The 21,046-nt window shown below is 34.3% G+C and overlaps 1 protein-coding gene across 5 annotated transcripts in view; it reads left to right on the top strand.

Annotated features, from left to right (window-relative positions):
- Window positions 1-21,046, top strand: part of CACNA2D1 (calcium voltage-gated channel auxiliary subunit alpha2delta 1) — a 495,461-nt gene that overhangs the window by 413,895 nt on the left and 60,520 nt on the right. For all 5 annotated transcript variants that reach the window (XR_006196625.1, XM_042916580.1, XM_042916568.1 and 2 more), the window contains exons 13-18: window positions 12,040-12,118; window positions 13,005-13,054; window positions 14,468-14,557; window positions 18,486-18,563; window positions 20,611-20,685; window positions 20,939-21,013. Coding sequence is in view for 4 of the 5 variants with exons in the window: in XM_042916580.1 (XP_042772514.1) it covers window positions 12,040-12,118; window positions 13,005-13,054; window positions 14,468-14,557; window positions 18,486-18,563; window positions 20,611-20,685; window positions 20,939-21,013 (447 nt within the window). In the remaining variant the exon portion in view is untranslated. The remainder of the gene's footprint in view (window positions 1-12,039; window positions 12,119-13,004; window positions 13,055-14,467; window positions 14,558-18,485; window positions 18,564-20,610; window positions 20,686-20,938; window positions 21,014-21,046) is intronic.

The raw sequence follows: 21,046 nt of genomic DNA, 5'->3' as shown, positions 1-21,046 counted from the left end.
TTGCTCACATACTGACTCCCGTGCTTTATGGACACACACTTTTCTTAAGGGCACACACTTGTATTAATGCCAAAGCAACTTTGAAAATTAATGCTTAGTTTCTGCAATATTTAATTGTTATTTTTACCTCACATAAACATTAAGATGTTCTTGGAATTAGATACTTGATTGTTTCTGTGATTCTAATTTCAGTGGCTGTAGCAAAGTTTTTGTGATAAGCACACTTATACATATATGCTTACCTACATACACAGATAAATCCATACATACAAATTTATGCGTATTTAATTTTTTTAAATTTTTATTTATTTTTGAGACAGAAACAGAGCATGAGTGGAGAAGGGGTAAAGAGAGGGGGAGACACAGAATCCAAAGCAGGCTCCAGGCTCCGAGCTGTCAGCACAGAGCCCAATGCAGGGCCCGAACCCACCAAATGTGCGATCACGACCTGAGCCAAAGTCAGACGCTTAACCCACTGAGCCACCCAGGCACCCCTATATCTATTTTTGAAAACATTTTAATGTTTATTTACTTCAGAGAGAGAGAGAGAGAGAGAGAGAGAGAGAGAGACAGAATCTGAAGCAGGTTCCAGGCTCCAAGCTGTCAGTACAGCTTGTGGGGCTTAAACTCACAAACCGTGAGATCATGACCTGAGCTGAAGCTGGATGCCTACCGACTGAGCCACCCAGGCACCCCTATATCTATTTTAAATGGGCACCCCCTCTGTCCATTGTATCTCCAGTAACAAGAGACCATGTGTGCTACTTTGGCATGAGCTTTCTAATATAAAATTGTATGAATAAAAGCCAGCTGGTGGTTGAGAAGTAAACGAGGGGTGAGAAAAGAGAAATCTGAATATAAAACATTTTTTTCTAAAATATTTGCAAATATCACGGGGGAATTAAGACCATCAACTCAAGGTCATAGTTTAGATACACACACAGGTATGGGTGTGTGTGTGTGTATCTCCATACTTTGTTTTTAAAGATGGAAGAGCTAATTCATTATTCTGTGTTACAGGTTAATAAAGAGACATACAGGGAAAGCTTATAGATACAAAACAGAAAAATAATTGACAGAGATCCTTGAAAGAGGAGGGACAGATAGATGCAGATCATAGCTTCCTGAACTGAACAAGTAGTAATTATGTTTATGGCAAAATTGCTGTCTTGTCCTTCTTACGATCTCTACCTTGAAGTGTAATGGCTTCCCGCATTTTCTCATGTGGGAAAACTTTATTAAACAAAAAAAATCATCTGTTGGTATTCGCATGTTCCATATCAATTAACAGTGAATAGATGATAGCAGATGATCACTTTTAAGTCAGACCTTTGAGTGTATTTTTCTTTGGTCAAGACATCATTTTGTATAGTTAATTGCTTTTGCTAAGGGCATATGTGTGCATAGAGTATGTATATATACCCACCAAAAGTAGTGGGTATATATATATATACGCACTTCATATATGACTTCAAATGGCTGTGAATGAATTTGAGGACCCCTTTCTAACTTCTCCTTCTTATTCACAATTCCCTACCTCCCACCCACCCACCCACTCAGTCTGAGAGAGTCACAGCTCACAGATACTGATATGGAAGATAATTAATTGTCTACCTTTGTCATGGAAGGGTGTACATGACCCAGAATGTTCAGTGTTTTTACCATAAGCAAAAATCCCATAAACATCTTTGCCACAAGGATTTTCTTTGCAATTATTTTCACCTCATAACTAAATGGCCATAAGGCAATTTTGCCATAAGAGATAAAAAAAAAAATAATTGATTGGTAGTTTGGTTTGACAGTTCTGTTTTTTCAAACTGGTTGAAAGTTAGATTTCTTTCTCCTTCAATGCATTATTGTGTGTATTTCTGTATTATACTGTATAATTCTGTATAATTGTGATTATTCTGTGTATTTCTGTATTACATAACTGTTAGCCCTCACAGTGGTATATACTGTGACACAGAGTTGTAAACCCACATTTCCTATAGAACTTTGGAATGTCTATCAGTGGATATGTGCCAGTATGCCAAGAAGAAACAACAGCGTAGAAGGCTTTCACAGCACACACAAAAAATGCAAACTGAGTGACAATTATGCATCCTAGTATTTGGAAACTGATACCTCTCTTAACAAAGGAAGAGATTTTAGCAAACAAAGGAGGAAAAAAAAAGTATTATGCCGAGGGAAGAGACAAATGAACAAGCAAAAAAACCAAAACAAGTATAACACAATGAATGAATGACTTTGAAGACCAGTGTTTAGGTTAACCCACAAAATAAGAGCAGTGAATTTTGCAGTATCGCTCTGAATCCACATTATACGTTTGGAATGAATTCAAATATTTTGTATTATGCAAAATAAATTCCTTTACATCTTGTTACTCATTTTCCATCTTTCGTTGTGTCTTTTTAAATGAATGACCCTCTTTTATATTTCATGATTTTATCTTTTACGGTGAAAATGCCTTAAAGCCAATATTTACACTGCAAAATGTTTGCAGTGAAATTGCTTGCAGCAAAGATGTTTATGGTGACAGGATCTAGAATCCTGTATTACCAATCCCATACCTGCATAATTGATATTTGTTACATAATCTATTACTCAGAATTTCCCTAGCCATGTTATTTTTCGAATGGCCAGTGTGCAAAAATAAAGTTTGATAGATGTAGTAAAATGCTTTCAGTACTCTTAAAAATTCTCTATTTGATTATAACTTTATTTTAAAAGACGTCCTTTAAAACAAAGTTCCCTTGTGTTTTCAAAAAATATCAAAATTACCAAGTCATAAAGTTGGATGAGCTTTAACAGAAAACTCTGAAAACTACTCTTTGAATTCTGCCTCCCCCCCCTCCCCCCCCAAGCCTCTTGCTTGGCATAAACGTGGCTGCTGAATGCTTCATTTACATTCATTTTTCACCCAGATGACATTAGAAATCATTCAGAGCAACCCAGGTAAGTGTGATGAGGTGCATCCGGAGAGCTGATGAATGAGGCTGCAGATATACAGCACAGTTTAATGAGGCCAAAAGGTTTAAGAATTAGAACAAAACGTTTGGATTCTTTGGAAGTGTATTACTCTTGGGAATTAATCTACCTGATTATAGACAGGTACGGCTTTAAAACTGAGTCCATGTTAATCTCTTCACACAGCTGTTCCATATTAAAATGCATTCACGTTACGATCTTTACCTGCAGCAGTCCCGTTCCTTAGGGTTCACCCGCGTGTACGACACTTCCTTAAAAATGGTGCCAAAACTAAAATGAACTCTATCACAGAATCCAAACAAATGAATAAAGGAAAGTGAAACCAGACACAGAGTTGAAAGATAATTCCCAGGCCTAGCAAAATTAAAGATACTTGATTTTCTGTAGAATGGCAAAAAGATTGGTTAACAGTACACGCTTAAGATTGTCTAGCCAGTTAGAAAATAGTCCTCTGATGCCTCGCTTGCTTCTCAGAATTAATCAAAAAATGCAAAAGCATCAAAAATTTATAATGTGAAAATTTCAAAATAACCAGTAAATTGAATAAGAACAAATGGAAAATATGATGCATGGATTTCAAAATAAAGTGTCGCTAAAATTATAACGGTGTGACAGATGCATTGTTACTTTTTTTAGTTATTTAAAAAATGATTAGCAAAGTCTTTCCTATTTGTCAGATCCATAGTAGAAAGAAATAATCTGTAGCCCACTAAAATCTAAACCAAGTTACAAATTATGGAATCTGGGTATGTGTTTTATATAGTAACAGTGAAAATTGTCAATTAATTTTTCAACAGATGGTAAGGAAAGTGATTTGTTGCCTTCTCTACTGTCTTTGCCTGGCTTCTCCATCGGGCAAGAATGAAGCCTTTGGAAGCAGTGTTTAAATATATGCGGCGCTCAGATTTGTAAAACATTATAATACCGGGTAACAAATGCACTGCTTCTAAAAAGCTTCATTTTAGACATTTTGCCACTTGCATCAGTTACTAAGAGCTTTTCAGCTTTAGAATAGAAAATATGCCTTTGTTCAAAAAAAACCAAATGTGTTATTTATGCTGGAGTTACTGTAGAGTTGATAACAGGAATTACCAGTAACATTGGCCTCTCAGCAGAGAGATTATCCATATCAAAGTCATGTTGTGTGTGTGTGTGTGTGTGTGTGTGTATGTCTTTCTGTCTTCCTCTCTGACAGATTTATTTACACTTGTTTCTCTTAGTATAAAATTAATGTTGATACTTTATTCCCTGAACTAAGGAAAATATTATCAGACGCATTCTCTTCAGGTGTGAGTAATACTACTACCAAACATTTTACAGAATCCTTACTATCTAAAATCTAGTGAAAAATGGAAGTTGAGTATTACATGAAGCACACAGTATATAAGAAGACATACAGAAAATGTAAAGAAAATACACTTGAATTAATCTCTGGATAGAATTGTATCACCGAGAATCAGGATGGCCTTTTGTTTGTGTTAAATCCATGGACCTAAAGAGGCACGCCCTTCTGCTTTTTCTGAAGCTGCTTTCTTCTCAGATTAAGCATTCCAGTTACCATAGATATCTGCTCAGTCTTCCTAGAGCATAGAGCACTCCCTTTCCCACATACCCCTTTATCATTCTGTGTTCAGCATCATCTTTCCTCTGTTTTCATTCTCTCAGGTTACCATTTTTGATTAATTATTTATCTGCTCTCTTATTTTGAACTTCCCTCTATGAAGGAACTTGTTCTAAAAAATAACACAGAACAACTTTAAAAAGAAAAACAGGGGTGGCCCAGGTGACTCAGTCTGTTGAGCGTCCGATTCTTAGTTTTGGCTCAGGTCATAATCCAAGGCTTGTGGGATTGAGCCCCTTGTCAGGCTCTTCACTGGGCAGATTCTCTCTCAGATTCTCTTTCTCAGATTGAGATTCTCTCTCTGTGCCCTCTGTCCCTCCCTCCACTGTGTCTGTCTGTCTGTCTCTCTCAAATAAAATTAAAAAAAAAAAAAAGAAAGAAAAGCAAAATGCAATAGTCCTGTAGGTTTTATATATATATTATCTTAAAGAACCGAACAGATATTCCTGTCACATCTTACATGTGGATGCATAACATAGATACATGCCTTGGGATTATGTTGGTATTTTACCTTTATTGATGACAATTACAATAAATCATCTTAACATCACATTATGAGGTGAGCTTCAAGCTCTATGAATTAGGGGTTTTGTCGATTTGTAAATGTACTTTTGAATCCTTTGAGGGTAGCACAGTGCTTGATGCATAGTAGTTGCTAAATGTTTACTGATATGGCAGACATACCTGTAAATACACAATCTGCTCCTAAGGTAAACTATACAAAAATTAAAAAAATGTAAGAACAATGCAATAACTTTGTTCTTCTTTTAAAAGATAATCATTTAGGGGCACCTAGGTGGCTCAGTCAGTTAAGAGGCCGACTCCTGATTTTGGCTCACGTAATGTTCTCACAGTTAGTGGGACCCAGCCTGCCATCTGGCTCCGCAGTATTAGTGCAGAGACTGCTTGGGATTCTCTCTCTTCCCCTCTCTCTCTGCCCCTTCCTTGCTCATGCGCTCTCTCTCTCCCTCTCTCAAAGATAAGTAAAATAAACTTAAAGATTAAAAAAAATTAAAAATAATCATCTCATCAATATTTACTTCCATGTAATTCAAATATGGAGCAGAATTAATGTTCCACTCTTGCGTGTATCATTTTATAAGTAGGGAGGTTTAAGTTTATATAAAATATGATTGTATTGATGGCATCTTTCCATACACTCTGATAAGTCTGACACACAGTTTTTCATGAGTGTTCTCATTATCAGTGTCAATGAAGTATTTGGCCTTACCCAAGCATGTCTGAACTAAATCAGTCTATCACTTATTTTCCGACCTCCCAGCTGATGATAGTCTTGGCCAAGCTACAGATTGCTTGGAAATGCAGTGTACCCATCACTTATTCTTCCTTTATCATGAACTATAAATGTATGCACAGGGTAGGAGAACTAGAAATCGCTTCCTTATTACCTGATAACGTGAGGGTGATTCATTGTAATCGTTGTTAATAATTTTTAAGTACCAACATAATCCCAAGGCGTGTATCTATGTCATTATGCATGCAACATGGAGGACATGGGAGAGAGAAATCCGGTTGGTTCTTTGAGCAGCCGACTTCGGCTCAGGTCACGATGTCTCGGCTCGTGGGTTCAAGCCTCACATCAGGCTCTGTGCTGACAGCTCGGAGCCTGGAGCCTGCTTCATATTCTGGGTCTCCCTGTCTCTCTCTCTGCCCTCTCCTGCTCACGCTGTCTCTCTCTGTCTCTCAAAAATAAATAAAATAAACATTAAAAAAATTTAAAAAAAAGATCACGACTGCAAAACCTATATAACGAATGCATTTTGTTTTCCTCTTTAAAGTGGTTTGATGTTATTTGCTTGCACAAATTCAACAGTCCTTGACTAAATTCTTGCCTTTGTCAGATGACTGGAACTTTCCTATACACATATCTCATATGGACACGGTGGCATTTAGACAATATTGGCGTCTTGTCTTTAATTTATCGCTAAATGTAATAGAGCAAGCCAAAGTTGCTCCTCTAGCAAGGTGTCATTTTGAATGATTTTGAATTCTTTTTGAGGCATGGAATGCTGTTGTGTTACTGATGGAAAACGCTGCCCATGAAATACTGATAATTTGACTCTAGAAGTTGTAATTCTCTTCATCATCATCATCCTCTTCGTTACCATAGTTCATATTGATTGATCTTATAATTTTCCATGTACCATAAGAGCTTTATATGTATCCTTTCATTTACAATGGGAATAATCATAGGATAAAAATATTTTTATTGCCATTACCATCATCCCCATTTTGGAAATCCGAAAACCAAAATGTGAGAAGTTAAATAACTTGTTGAAAGTCATACAGCTACTAAGTGGCAGAGTTAAGAATTTAAATGATCTGTAATCCAAATTTCATAACGTCTCGCAGACTGCACGTAGCTGGTCATCTGTCTCTTTTTCCCGGGCCGCCTTGTGGCTGTGCCAATCATCATTTGCCCACCCAAGAGCCTTCTGTGTAGTCGGACTTGACCACTAAGGGACATGCTTTTCACAGCGTTAAGAGGTTAAGATGGATTAAACCAAGCCATCAAAACTCTGCAGGCTGCAAGTAGCTTTCAGATCGTTGGGCTTTATAAAATAAATTAAGTGTGAAAGGTGAATTTGGACACTTTTATTTATTTCATAATGCTATAAAACTAGGGATGTGGGTTATTCGAAGGCTCCAGATTCTGGTACACTTGTGAATTATGGAAACCGCTGTAGAAATTTCTCCTAAAATATTCAGTCCAATCTAGTGTTTTTATAGGCTTAATGCCAAAAACTTTAGTACACACAGTAAATTAATAAAACCCATTTCTGACATCATTTTTCTAACATGTTTCGATAGCTGAAGTTTTTATTTTAGTTTTATTGGCCTCTTTTCTTCATAGTCTCATTTCCATTATTCCTTGGAGATTTGCCTATTGTAAATTAAACTTGAACTCTGGGTAACTGATAATTGTTGAGGTGACAGTTTCCAGTAACTGGGTTCTGCTGGGAAACAAGAAATTCCTATGGCTTTTTAAAATAGGTTGACCCTGTGGCTTTGGAAAAATCTTAATTGAAGACAAGTATTTTAGTCTTCAACAAACAAAACAAAACAAAACAAAACAGATTAGCAGAAGTTCAAAATTGTAGGATAAAGTTATAAAACAGTGGTGTATTATAAGAAACAAATTAATAATATATTTTATTTTTTAAAATAATATCAAACTTAATAATATTAAAATAATATATTTTAAATATATTCCAAATTTGTTGTTAATTAAAAGTTTTCTCTGGTCAACTGGGCCAGGCTTGACATTCAACATTAGACTGTTGGAATTACAGTAATCTGTTAAGAGAAAAATTGGTTTTTAAAGGAACTGAAGGCAAAATTATATACCTGACGTTTTTGAATGTGCTTATGTAACTAATCATGAGACAAAACTGAGGAGAAAGTTTTCATTCCCTAAGAATAATAGAGTACATAAAAGGTACGTGTATTAAGTATACTTTATTCTGCCTTAAAAAGTTTGCTGACATTCACTGAACAAGTCTGCATAACATAAAATAAAAAGATTAGGGATTTAACATGATATAAGTGTAATGAAACTGTCCACATTTTCAGTATGCTAGCTGACTATTAGCCTAGTTTAGGCTCCGTGTTATAACAAACAGATTTAATTTGAATAACACCAAAGCCTGTCTTCGATCCATATGGTAAGAAGTTGAAACCACTCAAGCAGCTCTTCATTTTTTTGGTCATTTAATATTTATTTTCATTTATATATATGGCACTTTAACAGGTACGATATATACAGTACTGTTCCAGCCCAGTCAAGTATTTATCCAATACTATCTTCCCATGTTACTTCTCTGATCTCCAGGATTATGAAAAATAATTTTAAGCCCATTTATGACTGAGTCATATATGACTCTCAAAGAAACGAACATTTTGAAACTTGAGCTTAACTAAAATCATCCAGATTAGTGAGGGAACATTTAACACATTGTCTAGCACTATTTCGCTTAGAAAGTTTCCAGTATGCATTTGTTACACGAATCTCATAGTGTGATTACAAATGTACTACTAGGCATGAGTAAAGAAATTTTTTCTCCACCAAAGTTGACTTTGCCTTGGTAGGCATGGTTTAAAGTAAGTAACTTGCTTGACACTTTAGATGAAATAGTTAGCTTGTGCGACTACTCATTAAGTATTTTGAGTGATTTTATATGTCATTTACTTGTTTTTAAATAGGACCATGCAAATATACTAATTAAAAACCCTAACAATAGAGATCTTTGAGAATGTGATTTAATTCTTACGTTGGGCATATTTCAAGAAACTACTCTTGTTCTATTTCCCCAAATTTATAACTAAACAAGAACAATACCTTTGAAGAAGTGGAAAATGTCAGAGGAATAAAGGGACAGCCGTCATCTCTGTGGATTTAGCATTAGGAATTTTAGAGTTACTTTATTCACTGTTCCACAGGGTGGCAGTAATATAGCATAGACTAGGAAGAATGAAACCATTTAAAATTCTAAGTGGAAAGTTAGGGTGCAAACATAGTCTTTTAAATTTCACGAGTTTATTGTGAACATGCACTATAACATGTACACTGCACGTGTGTATGAAATCAGTGAAGTTAAAATTCTTTTCACATAACTTGGCAAAATGTGTAAACAAAACAAATGCAACAGGAGTGTGGCAGTTGGGATTGAAATAGTTTTTATGTTGGTTTTTTTTCACTGTTATATAAAGAGTTTAAAAGCTAGGGTGCTTTATATTGAATTTTTTCTCAACTAGGTGTATATTTATGAAATTAGAAAATTCTAAGCATTCTATAAAATGATTAAAATATATACAATGCATGTGTGTGTGTGCACAATGTGTGTATCTACCAAGAGAAAAATAAGCATCTTAGGTATTTTAGAAAGATCTTGGAAATATAGTAATGGTAAGGCAGTTGCAGAAATTACAAAAAGAAGGTTGAATTTGTAGTTCTTAAGATTTTAGTGACCATTGGGAGGAAAATTTCAGAACAATGGTGTCTTTAACAAAGTCTACAGTAAGGCAAATAAAACTTAAGGAAAGGGGTACAGATTATAAATCTGTAATATGGGAATAAATCAGTCCGTTAATGCCACTTTCAGTCAAATAGCTGAGGATATATGTGGAAAATGAACACAAAAGAAGCACGCATGCACACACACACACACACACACACACACAAAATGTTTAGTGTGCTTTAAAATTTTACACCTCTACACCCAGCTCCAATTCTGAATTTCTTAATTTGGATGACTTCTCAGATCTTTCTATGTGCAAACCTGGGGCTTAGGCAAAAGTTTTGGAGTAAAACAAAGCAACAAGTATTTTGTTGTTTGGGGGAAGTTTTTGTTTTGTTTTTTACTGGTAGGTTTTTTTGGCTGAGTCGTGTTTATTTGGACTGTTTGATGAATTAGCATCAGTCAGAATTATGTGCTGTGTGTCTAAGTATAACCCCTATGTTAGTAGAAATTCTTACCTTCCAGGGATATAAATATAATAATTCATGTAGCCTTATTTTTTTTTTAATCTGAAAATACTTTGTGGAAAATATTTTACCAGAACACTGTTGTGGTAAGAGAGACACCAAGACAAAGCAGTGCTTTAAATTGAAAATTTGAGACATGCTTTCAAGTGTTCATTACGAAGGAGATCTCCCAAGTGCCTTCTGGAGCATCTGGGTTTTTTCCCTAAATTCATGTGACAATTGTTTAAGGTACAGCAGTTAAATTGAATTATCAGTCGGGTGGCATACCTGTTTACAAAAATATTTCCATTTAGGAGTAAGTTCAGCTACATAAGAAGTGACACTCTATTGAAATATGAACTATATATGAAAAATTTAAGAAAATGAAGTGATATTTTGAGGAATTGAGGGAGTGGAGGTAAATAGGTGTCACCGACTTCTGTCAACCTAGAATGTGTCACTTGCCCTTAGAATTTGAGATGATTAAAATTCAGATGTGTCCACCAAATGGCTTCTCACATAACTAGCTGAGGCAAACCTGTGCAGCTTAAGGGTGGCTCACATAAAACTTTACAAGTGAAACAGCAACATCTCCCATGTACATTTTGGGGCGGGATTGTTATGAAGTGATCTCTGTGTGGCCACGACCAGTGGAGGAACAGAAAACAGATGTGAAGTCTCTTTTGAGATTTGTGCTCTGCAGTCATGTGCAAAGATGAAACAGGCAAAGCAATTAGAAAATGTCAGTTCAAACAGTCAATCGGCATGAATTAGAGAAAAGCTGTTAACATAGTTCAAACCAGAACATGAATTCATGGAAAAGTGATTTTCTGCATGTTTATCTTTAGAAAAGGCTAAAATGTTTACCTTAAAATACTGGTTTTCTTAGATGACTAAGTTGGTAAAAATCAATATATGCTAAATAGGCATTTTATTAAGTATTTGTGACATTGAATTTATCCTAGATTATTATAAAATTAGAGTATTTTATAATTAAGTATAATGGCCTCCAGTAAACATTTAAATTCCTATAATTTAAAATCTACCTCAGTTGAATTGAATAGTTTTAAAATATTTACATGTATTGCATCACATTAGAAACAGCCAATATTTTGATTCTCTTTAAAAATCCTGGAAGCTTAACATACTTATTTATAGATGCTAGTCATCTTTGTAGAAAGTTAGTAATATAACCAACTTCACAATCCTATATGTATGTACTAAATATTTTCATGGTGTAGAGGTAGTTGAAACTATCACTATGATTGTCTTAAGCAACTAAAATTATAATGACCTCCTTTCTCTGTATGTTGTTTTAAACACATACTTATGAGGGGCACCTGGGTGGCTCAGTCGGGCAGGCGACTTCGGCTCAGGTCATGATCTCACAGTCCATGAGTTTGAGCCCCGTGTCGGGCTCTGTGCTGACAGCTCAGAGCCTGGAGCCTGCTTCAGATTCGGTGTCTCCCTCTCTCTCTGCCCCTCCCCCGCTCATGCTCTGTCTGTCTCTCTCAAAAATAAGCAAACATTAAAAAAATTTTTTTGAACCCCACATATTTATGAAATGGGAATTACTATTTTTACTTATTATTTTTTGCAGTGGCTAGGTATGTGGATATGTTTTAACCAGGTGAGACAGGTGTAGCTGGTTGGGCCCAAAAGATCCCATTTCTGCTAATGAAACATTAGTCATGATTCTGACATAGGATTGGGACATGGTGTGGGGCACCCAAGTGCCGTCTCAAATTTAGTAACTAAAGTCTGTGTTGAGTATAGGTTATGTGGTTTCTGTCTGGTGACTTCCTGAAAGATTTACTGGCCTTCATTTTTCTTGTCCCATTAATTACCTGAAAAGCATGCTTTTATTTTTTGGTTGAGCTGTTTTGTGTTGCCATTTGGTTCCATTTTATGCAGCCTAACAGATCCCTCTTTTTCACTTCACCAGGTACGTGTATTCACATTTTCAGTTGGCCAACATAATTATGACAGAGGACCTATTCAGTGGATGGCCTGTGAAAATAAAGGTAACAGATCTCTTTTCTCCACCACATTTACTACTAAAAAACAATTGATAGATGCTAGTTCTACATCTTATCATTTAATATAAAGTTGTAGCTAATGTTTATTGGAAGAGAGACCAAGCCTAAGATGTTGAACAAATTTTCTGTAGAGAACATTGACATTATGTGACAGTGTATAAAAATTCAGACATTTGATCATATGGTATATGATATGGTATATTAATATCATTGAGTGTTTCATTTATAGATACTTAATGCTACTTATCAAGTAAATACTTATCAAATAAGAATGAAAGAATATATGAATTATATAAAACTTACATATGAGAAAGTGTGACATGTTTGTACATTTTTTCTAAGTGGTTAAGTTTTTTTTTTAAGTCTTCTTACACATTCCTAGGTAATTCATATTTTGTGTAGTGAGTCCATATTTCCCATATACACAGAAAACAAAACAAAACAAGATGTTATTTGACAAACTGATCATATAACAATAAAAAGAACCTCAGTTTATTAGGAAAGTCCTGTGTAGGCAAATATTCTATATGAATACAATAATTGTCAGATACCATTATCATGTATCTTTAATAATTTCTCCAATAATACAAATATTTTAAATGATGCCAGGTTCCCTACTGTTTTATAGAAAAATCACAGTTATTTGATGCACTTTAAGTTATGTAGCGAAGTTTGTCACAAAGTCTGTACATTTGTTAGGGATATGCATTAAGCAAACATTTTCCACATTCATCTATGATATTGATATATTAGTATTTGTTGAATTCAAAGTGAAAAAAACATGGCCTTTTCTCCTCTGAAGCCAGAAAAAAATTTTGTGGTCATTTATTGTGATGTTCTCTCTATATATAAAAATATGTATATGTTTCAGGTTATTACTATGAAATTCCTTCCATTGGAGCTATAAGAATCAATACTCAGGTATGATTACAAGTTATTACAAGTTTTAAATACAAGGTATTTAAAACTTGTTGAAATTATTCTCGCAAAGAATAAGATGTTTCTTTTCTGTTTTAAATATGTTCAATTGGAGAAAACAGGTGAGAATGAAAAAATGATCCATAATATTTGTAATAAAATGATGACTATCATGGTGATGTATATTGATTATTATTACATCAAGGTTCCCAGTGTTTTCAAATATTCAAAACTCAGGTGAAAAGCTACATGTGTTCTTTTCAGATGTTAAAAACATCACAGAAAATAAGTAAAATGAAAATTTACTAGCAATCTCATTTCATTTAATTTGAACTTGGTCCCATTTCAGATCATTTAAGTGAGTTTCTTCCAGTTGCAGGTACCACAAAGAAAAGGAAGCAATAATTAATCTGAACAAATTATACAAGATTCTAATCAGAATTTAAATACTTCCTAAATAACCCCTGCAGATGTATCTACCTATGTAAAATAAACCTACAAGGTGCCTGGGTGGTTCATTTGGTTTAGTGCCTGACTCTGGGCTTTTGCCTCGTTTCATAGTCTCGTGGTTGTGAGATCAAGCCCTACATCAGGCTGCACACACAGCATGGAGCCTGCTGGCTCTCTCAAACATAGTAAAATTACAACGAGGAGAGAATTTTTCTACAACCATTCAACTGAAAATATGCCTGTTAAATAACTTTGTAGATTGAAGCAACTAAGTTAATATAAATATATATTATTTTCAAGCATTCATAAGTTACAATTTAAAACCATTACTCAATTTTAAACATAACTGAAGATCCACAAAATAGACTAAGGCAAGATGTAGCACAAATAACATGGCATTTGTGGAACTGAATACTGACTGTGTTTTATGTTGAAATGAAACAGCAGCTGCACTAGAGTCTGATGTCTTATTTGGCACAGTGTTGCATTTATTTTTTGATATGTTTAAATGTAGTTTTGAATTTCAGCCAAACAGTCTGTGATATGAAAGCAAGTATGTGGCTGCTTTATGATTTCAAATTTGTGCACTTCCATCCAGTAAATCACAGAGCCTTAAATAGTTTAGATTAACATAAAACAATTCACAAGGAACGTATTTCACCTATCATTGGCTGTACCTCAGAAAAAGAATGTTTTGGTATTAGAAAAAAACGGGTAGATCTACTGTATAAATAATATGAGTTAAGTACTGTTGATTCAAAGTATGTACACGTACCATTTATGGTATACCCAAAATAGCAATTAAATGATTATACACTTACTCCCTTAATAACTTTGATTCCATATTCATTTTTAACTCTAGATAATTTTCTTCTGTGGAGTTTTTTGTTTTTGTTTTTACTACGGCATTTCTCTTTTTCAACCCCCTAACCTTTTTTTTTTTTTTTTTTTTTCTTTAAAATATAGGAGTACTTGGATGTTCTGGGAAGACCAATGGTTTTAGCAGGGGACAAAGCAAAGCAAGTCCAGTGGACAAATGTGTATCTAGATGCACTGGTAAGAGATTGGCTTTTCAACCAAAGAGTGTCCTAACAAAAGCACACAGCTCGTTTCTGCATCTTTCTAGGTGACATTTATCTTTTCCAATTCATTAAGTCCTTTCTGAAAGTCCTTCTATCACACCCTTCTTTGCTAGAATTTAGATAATATACATAAAAACCTCGTCTTGTCTAACCATACATGTAAAGTGTTAACTTTATTTTTTAGGTGATCTGTTGAGAGTGTGGAATTTCACAACTCAAATCTTGAATTTACAGGCATTTCAATAACTTTCTGAATTTTTGTGTAAAAAAAAAAAAACAAACCCTAAAGTCAAGTGAATGAGTCCCTGCTACTGCAGACTTTAAGCAAAAATTTTGAAATATTTTAATAATAGACTTCAGTTGGCAGAAGCATGTATTGCCTCCACAACTCAAGCCAGACCCAACAAAGCTCAGAAGTACATGCAATTAAATAGGCAGATAATCTGACCCTACTCTGAAATCATCACGAACCTATTAGCCTCTTTATATATCATCTCTTGTTTGAGATTCAACCCCAGATTTTTATGGAACTAAGCCATTAAAATGATCACATGTGGTGTGATGTAACAAAAACATGTTAAGTTGTCCATTGTGAAACTCAAATTTTAATCTAAGTATCCTATCATATTTCAAAGCAGTGGTTCTGAACTGGAGGAGTTTTTGCCACTCACAGGTCATTTGGATATATCTATGGATATTTTCTGTTGTCGTGACTGGGATGGGCGGGGGTTGCTGCTGACATGTCATGGGTAGAGGCCAGGGAGGCTCCTAAATGTCATATGCCACACAGGACAGTCCCCTCACCCCATGCACATGCATACAACATACAACAAAGAATTATTCAAAAGATCATTAGAGCTGAAACTGAGAAAACTTGTCTAATTTAACTCCAACTTTCCTTGTATTAAAGTTGCAAATAGTAAATATCATGCTTAAGATATATACATATGCTTAATCTTGATGAGAAGACTTTATTAATGATTTGACTAATGTGTAACATACCACAGAGAACCAAAATCCTAAGCCCTGAAAAGTAAATGCTGATTCACTAACCCTTTTTCCTCCTTGGAGTACAATTATATGCTGATACTACTTCCCTGAATGCAATCGTGACCCCAAAGGGCAACACGCAGTCCATTTACAATTACTTATCATTTGGTTCTTGTAAAATAAACATATACAGGAAGTTGGAAGAAAAATAGACACTATTAACAGCAGCTTTGCATGCTAAGAAAGATAAAGTGAAGCTTGCTTACCTCAAATCCTAGCTAAAATTACTATCCAGTGTTCCTTCTTGACATCACATATTTATTTAAGGTCACATGGTCATCTAAAGCTATGGCCAAAATGTTTCATTTTTCCGAATCCATCACAGGACAGAGTATGATAGGAGGAGTCAATAATTATGCCCTGTAGGATTTCCTATGACCAGAAGTTCATTAACCAGCACGTCTACATTGTTGGTAAGGTTCTCACTGATAGCACAGATGACATTGGGAAGAGATTCTGGTTCTAAACATGCTGTTCTATAAGCTGAAACTAAATGTAAAGCAAGAAAAAAAAAAAAAGAGGCACATGAATTGGCTAGTCAGGAGACACTTAGAGCATTCTTTTACCAACTTGAGAATGAAAAGTGATGGTCTTGTATTTCTAATTACTTGTCTGTAATCGCTGCATGTGGCAGATTCACAATATATGCTGGTCAGTATATCTTGGTTACATTAAGAAAAAAAAATGTAAACACGTTCCAAGACAAAATATAATGAAAAAAAATGAAAAGAACTCTGGAAATTCAGAAGAAAGAAGCCATATATTTGGGGGTGGTGTAGGGTGAGTTTAAAAGATGGTGACAGTTTAGCTGAACATATGAATCAAGGTAAAGTTTCTACAATTGGTGGGAACTAGTGAAACCACACAAAGAGGGTATAGTATGAGTTAGGCAAGGGCTGGGTATGTTGGAAAATGGTACCTCACTCACTTTTAGAGCTAATGGGAGTTAAGAACAGGAGCAGACTGGAACAATATTGTGGAGGGTTCATTTTATTTGGGAGATAAAGTGAGATTCTTTGGATAAAAAAAAGAGATGAAAAGAGTTGGAATCAAGAAAATATAAAAATACCAGATAAATTCCAGGAGGGCAGAAATCTTGTCTTATTTCTCTAAATTGTTCCCTAGGAATTTGTACAAATTTTTTGTCTGCTTAATCAATGAAGAAGGAAATGGAAATTGGGTACCAATGAGTTCATTGATGATTTCATCTCCTATGTTAGAAGTCTAGTGTCTCATTTTAGGGCACATGTTACCATATTTAGAAGCACATTACCATACTCTGTAGAAATGCAAAGTGATGTGCAGAAAATGATTGCCTCATATACACTTTATCGTGTATCATGCTAGCTTTTTTAAAACTATGCATTATAACGAATAGAAATCTCTCCAAAAGGAATATTTACTGAATTGTGTTTTGGAGTCCAGTTTTATGAGTTATCTCTAATCTGATTTTATTGAGGTAGAAAGTTTTCATTGTGAATATGAATTTGCATTTTGAAGGATGTTTCCATTGTTGAATATTCGTGCTTAGAACTGAAGAGAGAGCCCACATGTATATCATCATGCACCAATTATGTGTGGTTGATTCCTTAATTGTATTTGTCCCAAACAGTTTGGTATCTTGTTCTGTTGAAAGCCTCTCTGTTTGTTCTTCCTCTTTAAATTCAGTTCCCATTGTTTTGGGGTTTCTCACATGCACAATTATAAACTATTTCTCTGTGAAGCCAGGATGTTTCTGGAATTAGAACAAGGGTCATGAGATTTGGATTTGGGGTCATTATTCACATGATTACTAATATTTTCTCAGCAAATTTGAAATTTTTAATAATAATTTTTAAATTATTTTAAAGTGTGATTTTTTTGAAAATGTAGTTTTGACATGAAATAATGGTAAATAAATATATAATATATATATGGTAATAATGGTAAATAAATATATATACATATACATATATGCATATATACATATACATATATATACATATATATGTGTGTATATATATGTGTGTGTATATATATATATATATATATATATATATATATATATATATAAAATGGCTGCAGATAGCAGTAATAAAAAAAAAACAAAAACAAAAAAACCCTCTGACTTGAAAATCGCCTTATTTCAACGAATCTCCATGGATTCATTTAATATATGAAATGATCAACATGCTGGATGACACTAGGTCATTACTTTTGTTAGACTAAACTGCTTCATGACCAGACTATTGCATTTGATGCTTACAGTTAGCTACATTATTTGACTTTGTCAAAAAATACTATTTGTCTTAGAGGGTGTTTAGAAGCATTATTGCTTGTTTAGAACAGCATAGTATTTACCAGACGATTGCAAATGTGATATCGATAACTCGTTTCTTCTCTTTATTCTGCTATACATTTATGATTTAACATGAAGCCTTTGGCTCAGGGCATGAAAAAATTAAGAGTGAAACTACACAACGGAAGGCAAACAAATTATATAACAATATTTTAATATCACTCTGTTCATGGAACCCCTGTGAACAAAAGAGTGGAGGGGCAGGGTTACTGAAATATTTAGTGTAATTTGAGTTTTTATAATTTTAAGTTATTTGCAGTGCTCTCTCAGACTATTATTGTAGAGGTTGTGGGCTTCAATAGCTGCCTAATAGACTCTCATTATTTCTCAGATGTTTTAATTGATTTTTTAAAGACAAACATTGTGAAAAAGCTTTCAAAATCATTTACTAGGTATTTGTGTCTCTTTATAATGTAACCATAAAATGCAGTGTCAAATACCAAAGACTAATTCAGAATGACAAAGTTTAAATTGTAAGTCTAATTTGCCTTTTTCTTTCTGAATCTATTTTTAGGAACTAGGACTTGTCATTACTGGAACTCTTCCGGTCTTCAACATAACTGGCCAAGTTGAAAATAAGACAAACTTAAAGGTTAAAAGTTAATTGATAAAATTAATAATAATAAATGATAAACTGTGACGTCAAAGCTCAGTGTGGATAAGATATTTCTATAAGGAAATACATAGAATGTAACTGTCTTGTGAGACCAGAAGTAAGAGGCAACAGCTGCCTATGTGATAACCACCTGGGAAAAAGGAAATGCAGGTCAAGTTCTCTGATTCCCCAGAGTCAGGATTCAACTTAACTCTGTTTAACTATGAACTGATGAGAACACAAGTTCAGTCCCTGGGAGTAATTACATGACAGATGGGCAATACTATTGTGTGCACATTTTTTAAATGTATCTAAGATATCCATGGAGCTCAGAAAGAAAAATCCAAAGAACAAAACCATGGTAATGTTTGTCTCTGCTGTATGTATGTATTTTTATTGAAACATTCCTCCTCCAGCTCCCGTTCAGACAGTAGTTTTTGTTTTGTTTTGTTTTTAAATCATCATGTAACTTAAGCATCTGATATAAAATGAATAGCTCTCAAAAAAATATTTTTAAAAAATGAAGAGCTCTATTTTGTTTCCTGTTTTTTAAAGATTGAAGAAAAATACTACATGAGTGTCATAAAAATGTTGATTTCTGCAGCACTGGAAATATTGTCAATGCAATGAGATGCTACCAACTTAAAAATTCTGAAAAATTTTACTTGTTAGATTCCACTCATTTTTAAAATACTTTTGATTTTAAAGTAGGGTTGCATTCCTGTTTCTTAAATTGCATCAGAAAGAATTTTAGATTGCGGGACAAGTTAAGATTTTTTTTTTTTAACATTATATATTCATTTTAGGCTTTGTTTGACATTCCAGACTGGAGGGGAATTTATTTCCAGTTTATGGCAAAATGAAGTCTGTTGCACTTACTATTTGTTCAGTTATTATAAATTTCAGTTGAACTCTTTACTTTTATGATGTGGCCATCAAAAATGTTAGTTGTTTTGTTTTTTGTTTTTTTTTTGTTTTTTTTTTTTAAGTTTCTTTATTTGAGGGGGAAGGGGAAGGGCAGAGAGAGAGAATTCTAAGCAGGCTCCACATGGTCAGCACTGAGCCCTATGTGGGGCTCAAACCCATGAATCGTGAGATCATGACCTGGGCCAAAATCAAGAGTTGGATTCTTATCTGACTGAGCCACCCAGGGGCCCCAGGAACCCATTGTCATTCTAAAAGATCTCTGGGTTCTAAATAATTTAACTCATAAAGGAGTAATTCTGTAACTATCCAGATGGACTAAGGAATTGCTTTAATTTGGAGGGTTTGCTGAGACCAGAATTGGTCCATGACAAAAGAATATAGTTGATATAACTTTCTCACTGTTTGTGCACCTACACAAAATTTATGGTGTTCTCATGGTAACTATTGAATGGATTTTATAATTTTCGTTGTAACATCTTAATTTATTTTTTAGTTTATATAATTCTATTTAAAACTGAAATTCCTGATTCTAAATTTTAACACCATTTTCGTCTTTCATGTCCCTGAGAAGATTATGATAGCAGTTTGCCACATAGCCCTTGTTGACTTGCAATTAAAGCTTGGATGCCCATGTTTGGTATCTTTCAAACACACATACAGCTACAACTGACTGTACAGTAGCAATTAAATATTAGAGATAATGAGTACAAGGGGCATCGAATAAATTTCCTGGGGCACCTGGGTGGCTCAGTAGGTTAAGTGTCCAACTCTTGATTTCAGCTTAGGTCTTGGTTTAAGGGTTGTGAGTTCGAGCCCCATGTTGGGCTCCATGCTGAGCATTGTGTCTACTTAAAAAAAAAAACAAAAAAAAACCCCTACATTTTCTATTTTAGCCACAGTCATCAGGATTTCGTTTACAATGATAAAGTCCTGGGTAAACAAAGGTGGGAATCATTGTAAATTGATATCAAAAGCTGTTTCACCCTTAAAAATGTTTAAGCTAGATTGGAATATAACTATTGTCAAGCAAAAGGATGAACATATATAATAATTGTGTAGAAATATGTGCATTTTTTAAATCCAAAATAGACTACCTTTTTGCTATCTTTTATTATAGAACCAGCTAATTCTTGGTGTGATGGGGGTTGATGTATCTTTGGAAGATATTAAGCGACTAACACCACGTTTTACAGTAAGATGAAGTTTACTCTTTGGGTATCTTTTTATTTTAGAGCTCTGTACTAATTTAGCTGTCTATAAAACATTTAAGTAATCCTCAAAAATCATGTAGTTAACTTACTGAATGAACTAAATGTTAAGATCTTTAAAATAATATAAAGATACTATGCTGTCTTTCTTCATGCTTTAAAATGTGTTAAGAATTTTTTATCTTTAAAGAATGTGATTTCTGACTGTGACCCAGGGATTTTTTTTTTTTTTTCCAGCTCTGCCCCAATGGCTATTATTTTGCAATTGATCCTAATGGTTATGTTTTATTACATCCAAATCTTCAGCCAAAGGTATGTATATAATTTGTTTACAGTGATTAATGC

Source organism: Panthera leo, chromosome A2 (assembly GCF_018350215.1).
Source record: "Panthera leo isolate Ple1 chromosome A2, P.leo_Ple1_pat1.1, whole genome shotgun sequence".
Classification (NCBI taxonomy): Eukaryota; Metazoa; Chordata; class Mammalia; order Carnivora; family Felidae; genus Panthera; species Panthera leo.
Note: the sequence above shows the minus strand (reverse complement) of the source record. Positions and strands in the feature narration are given on the sequence as shown.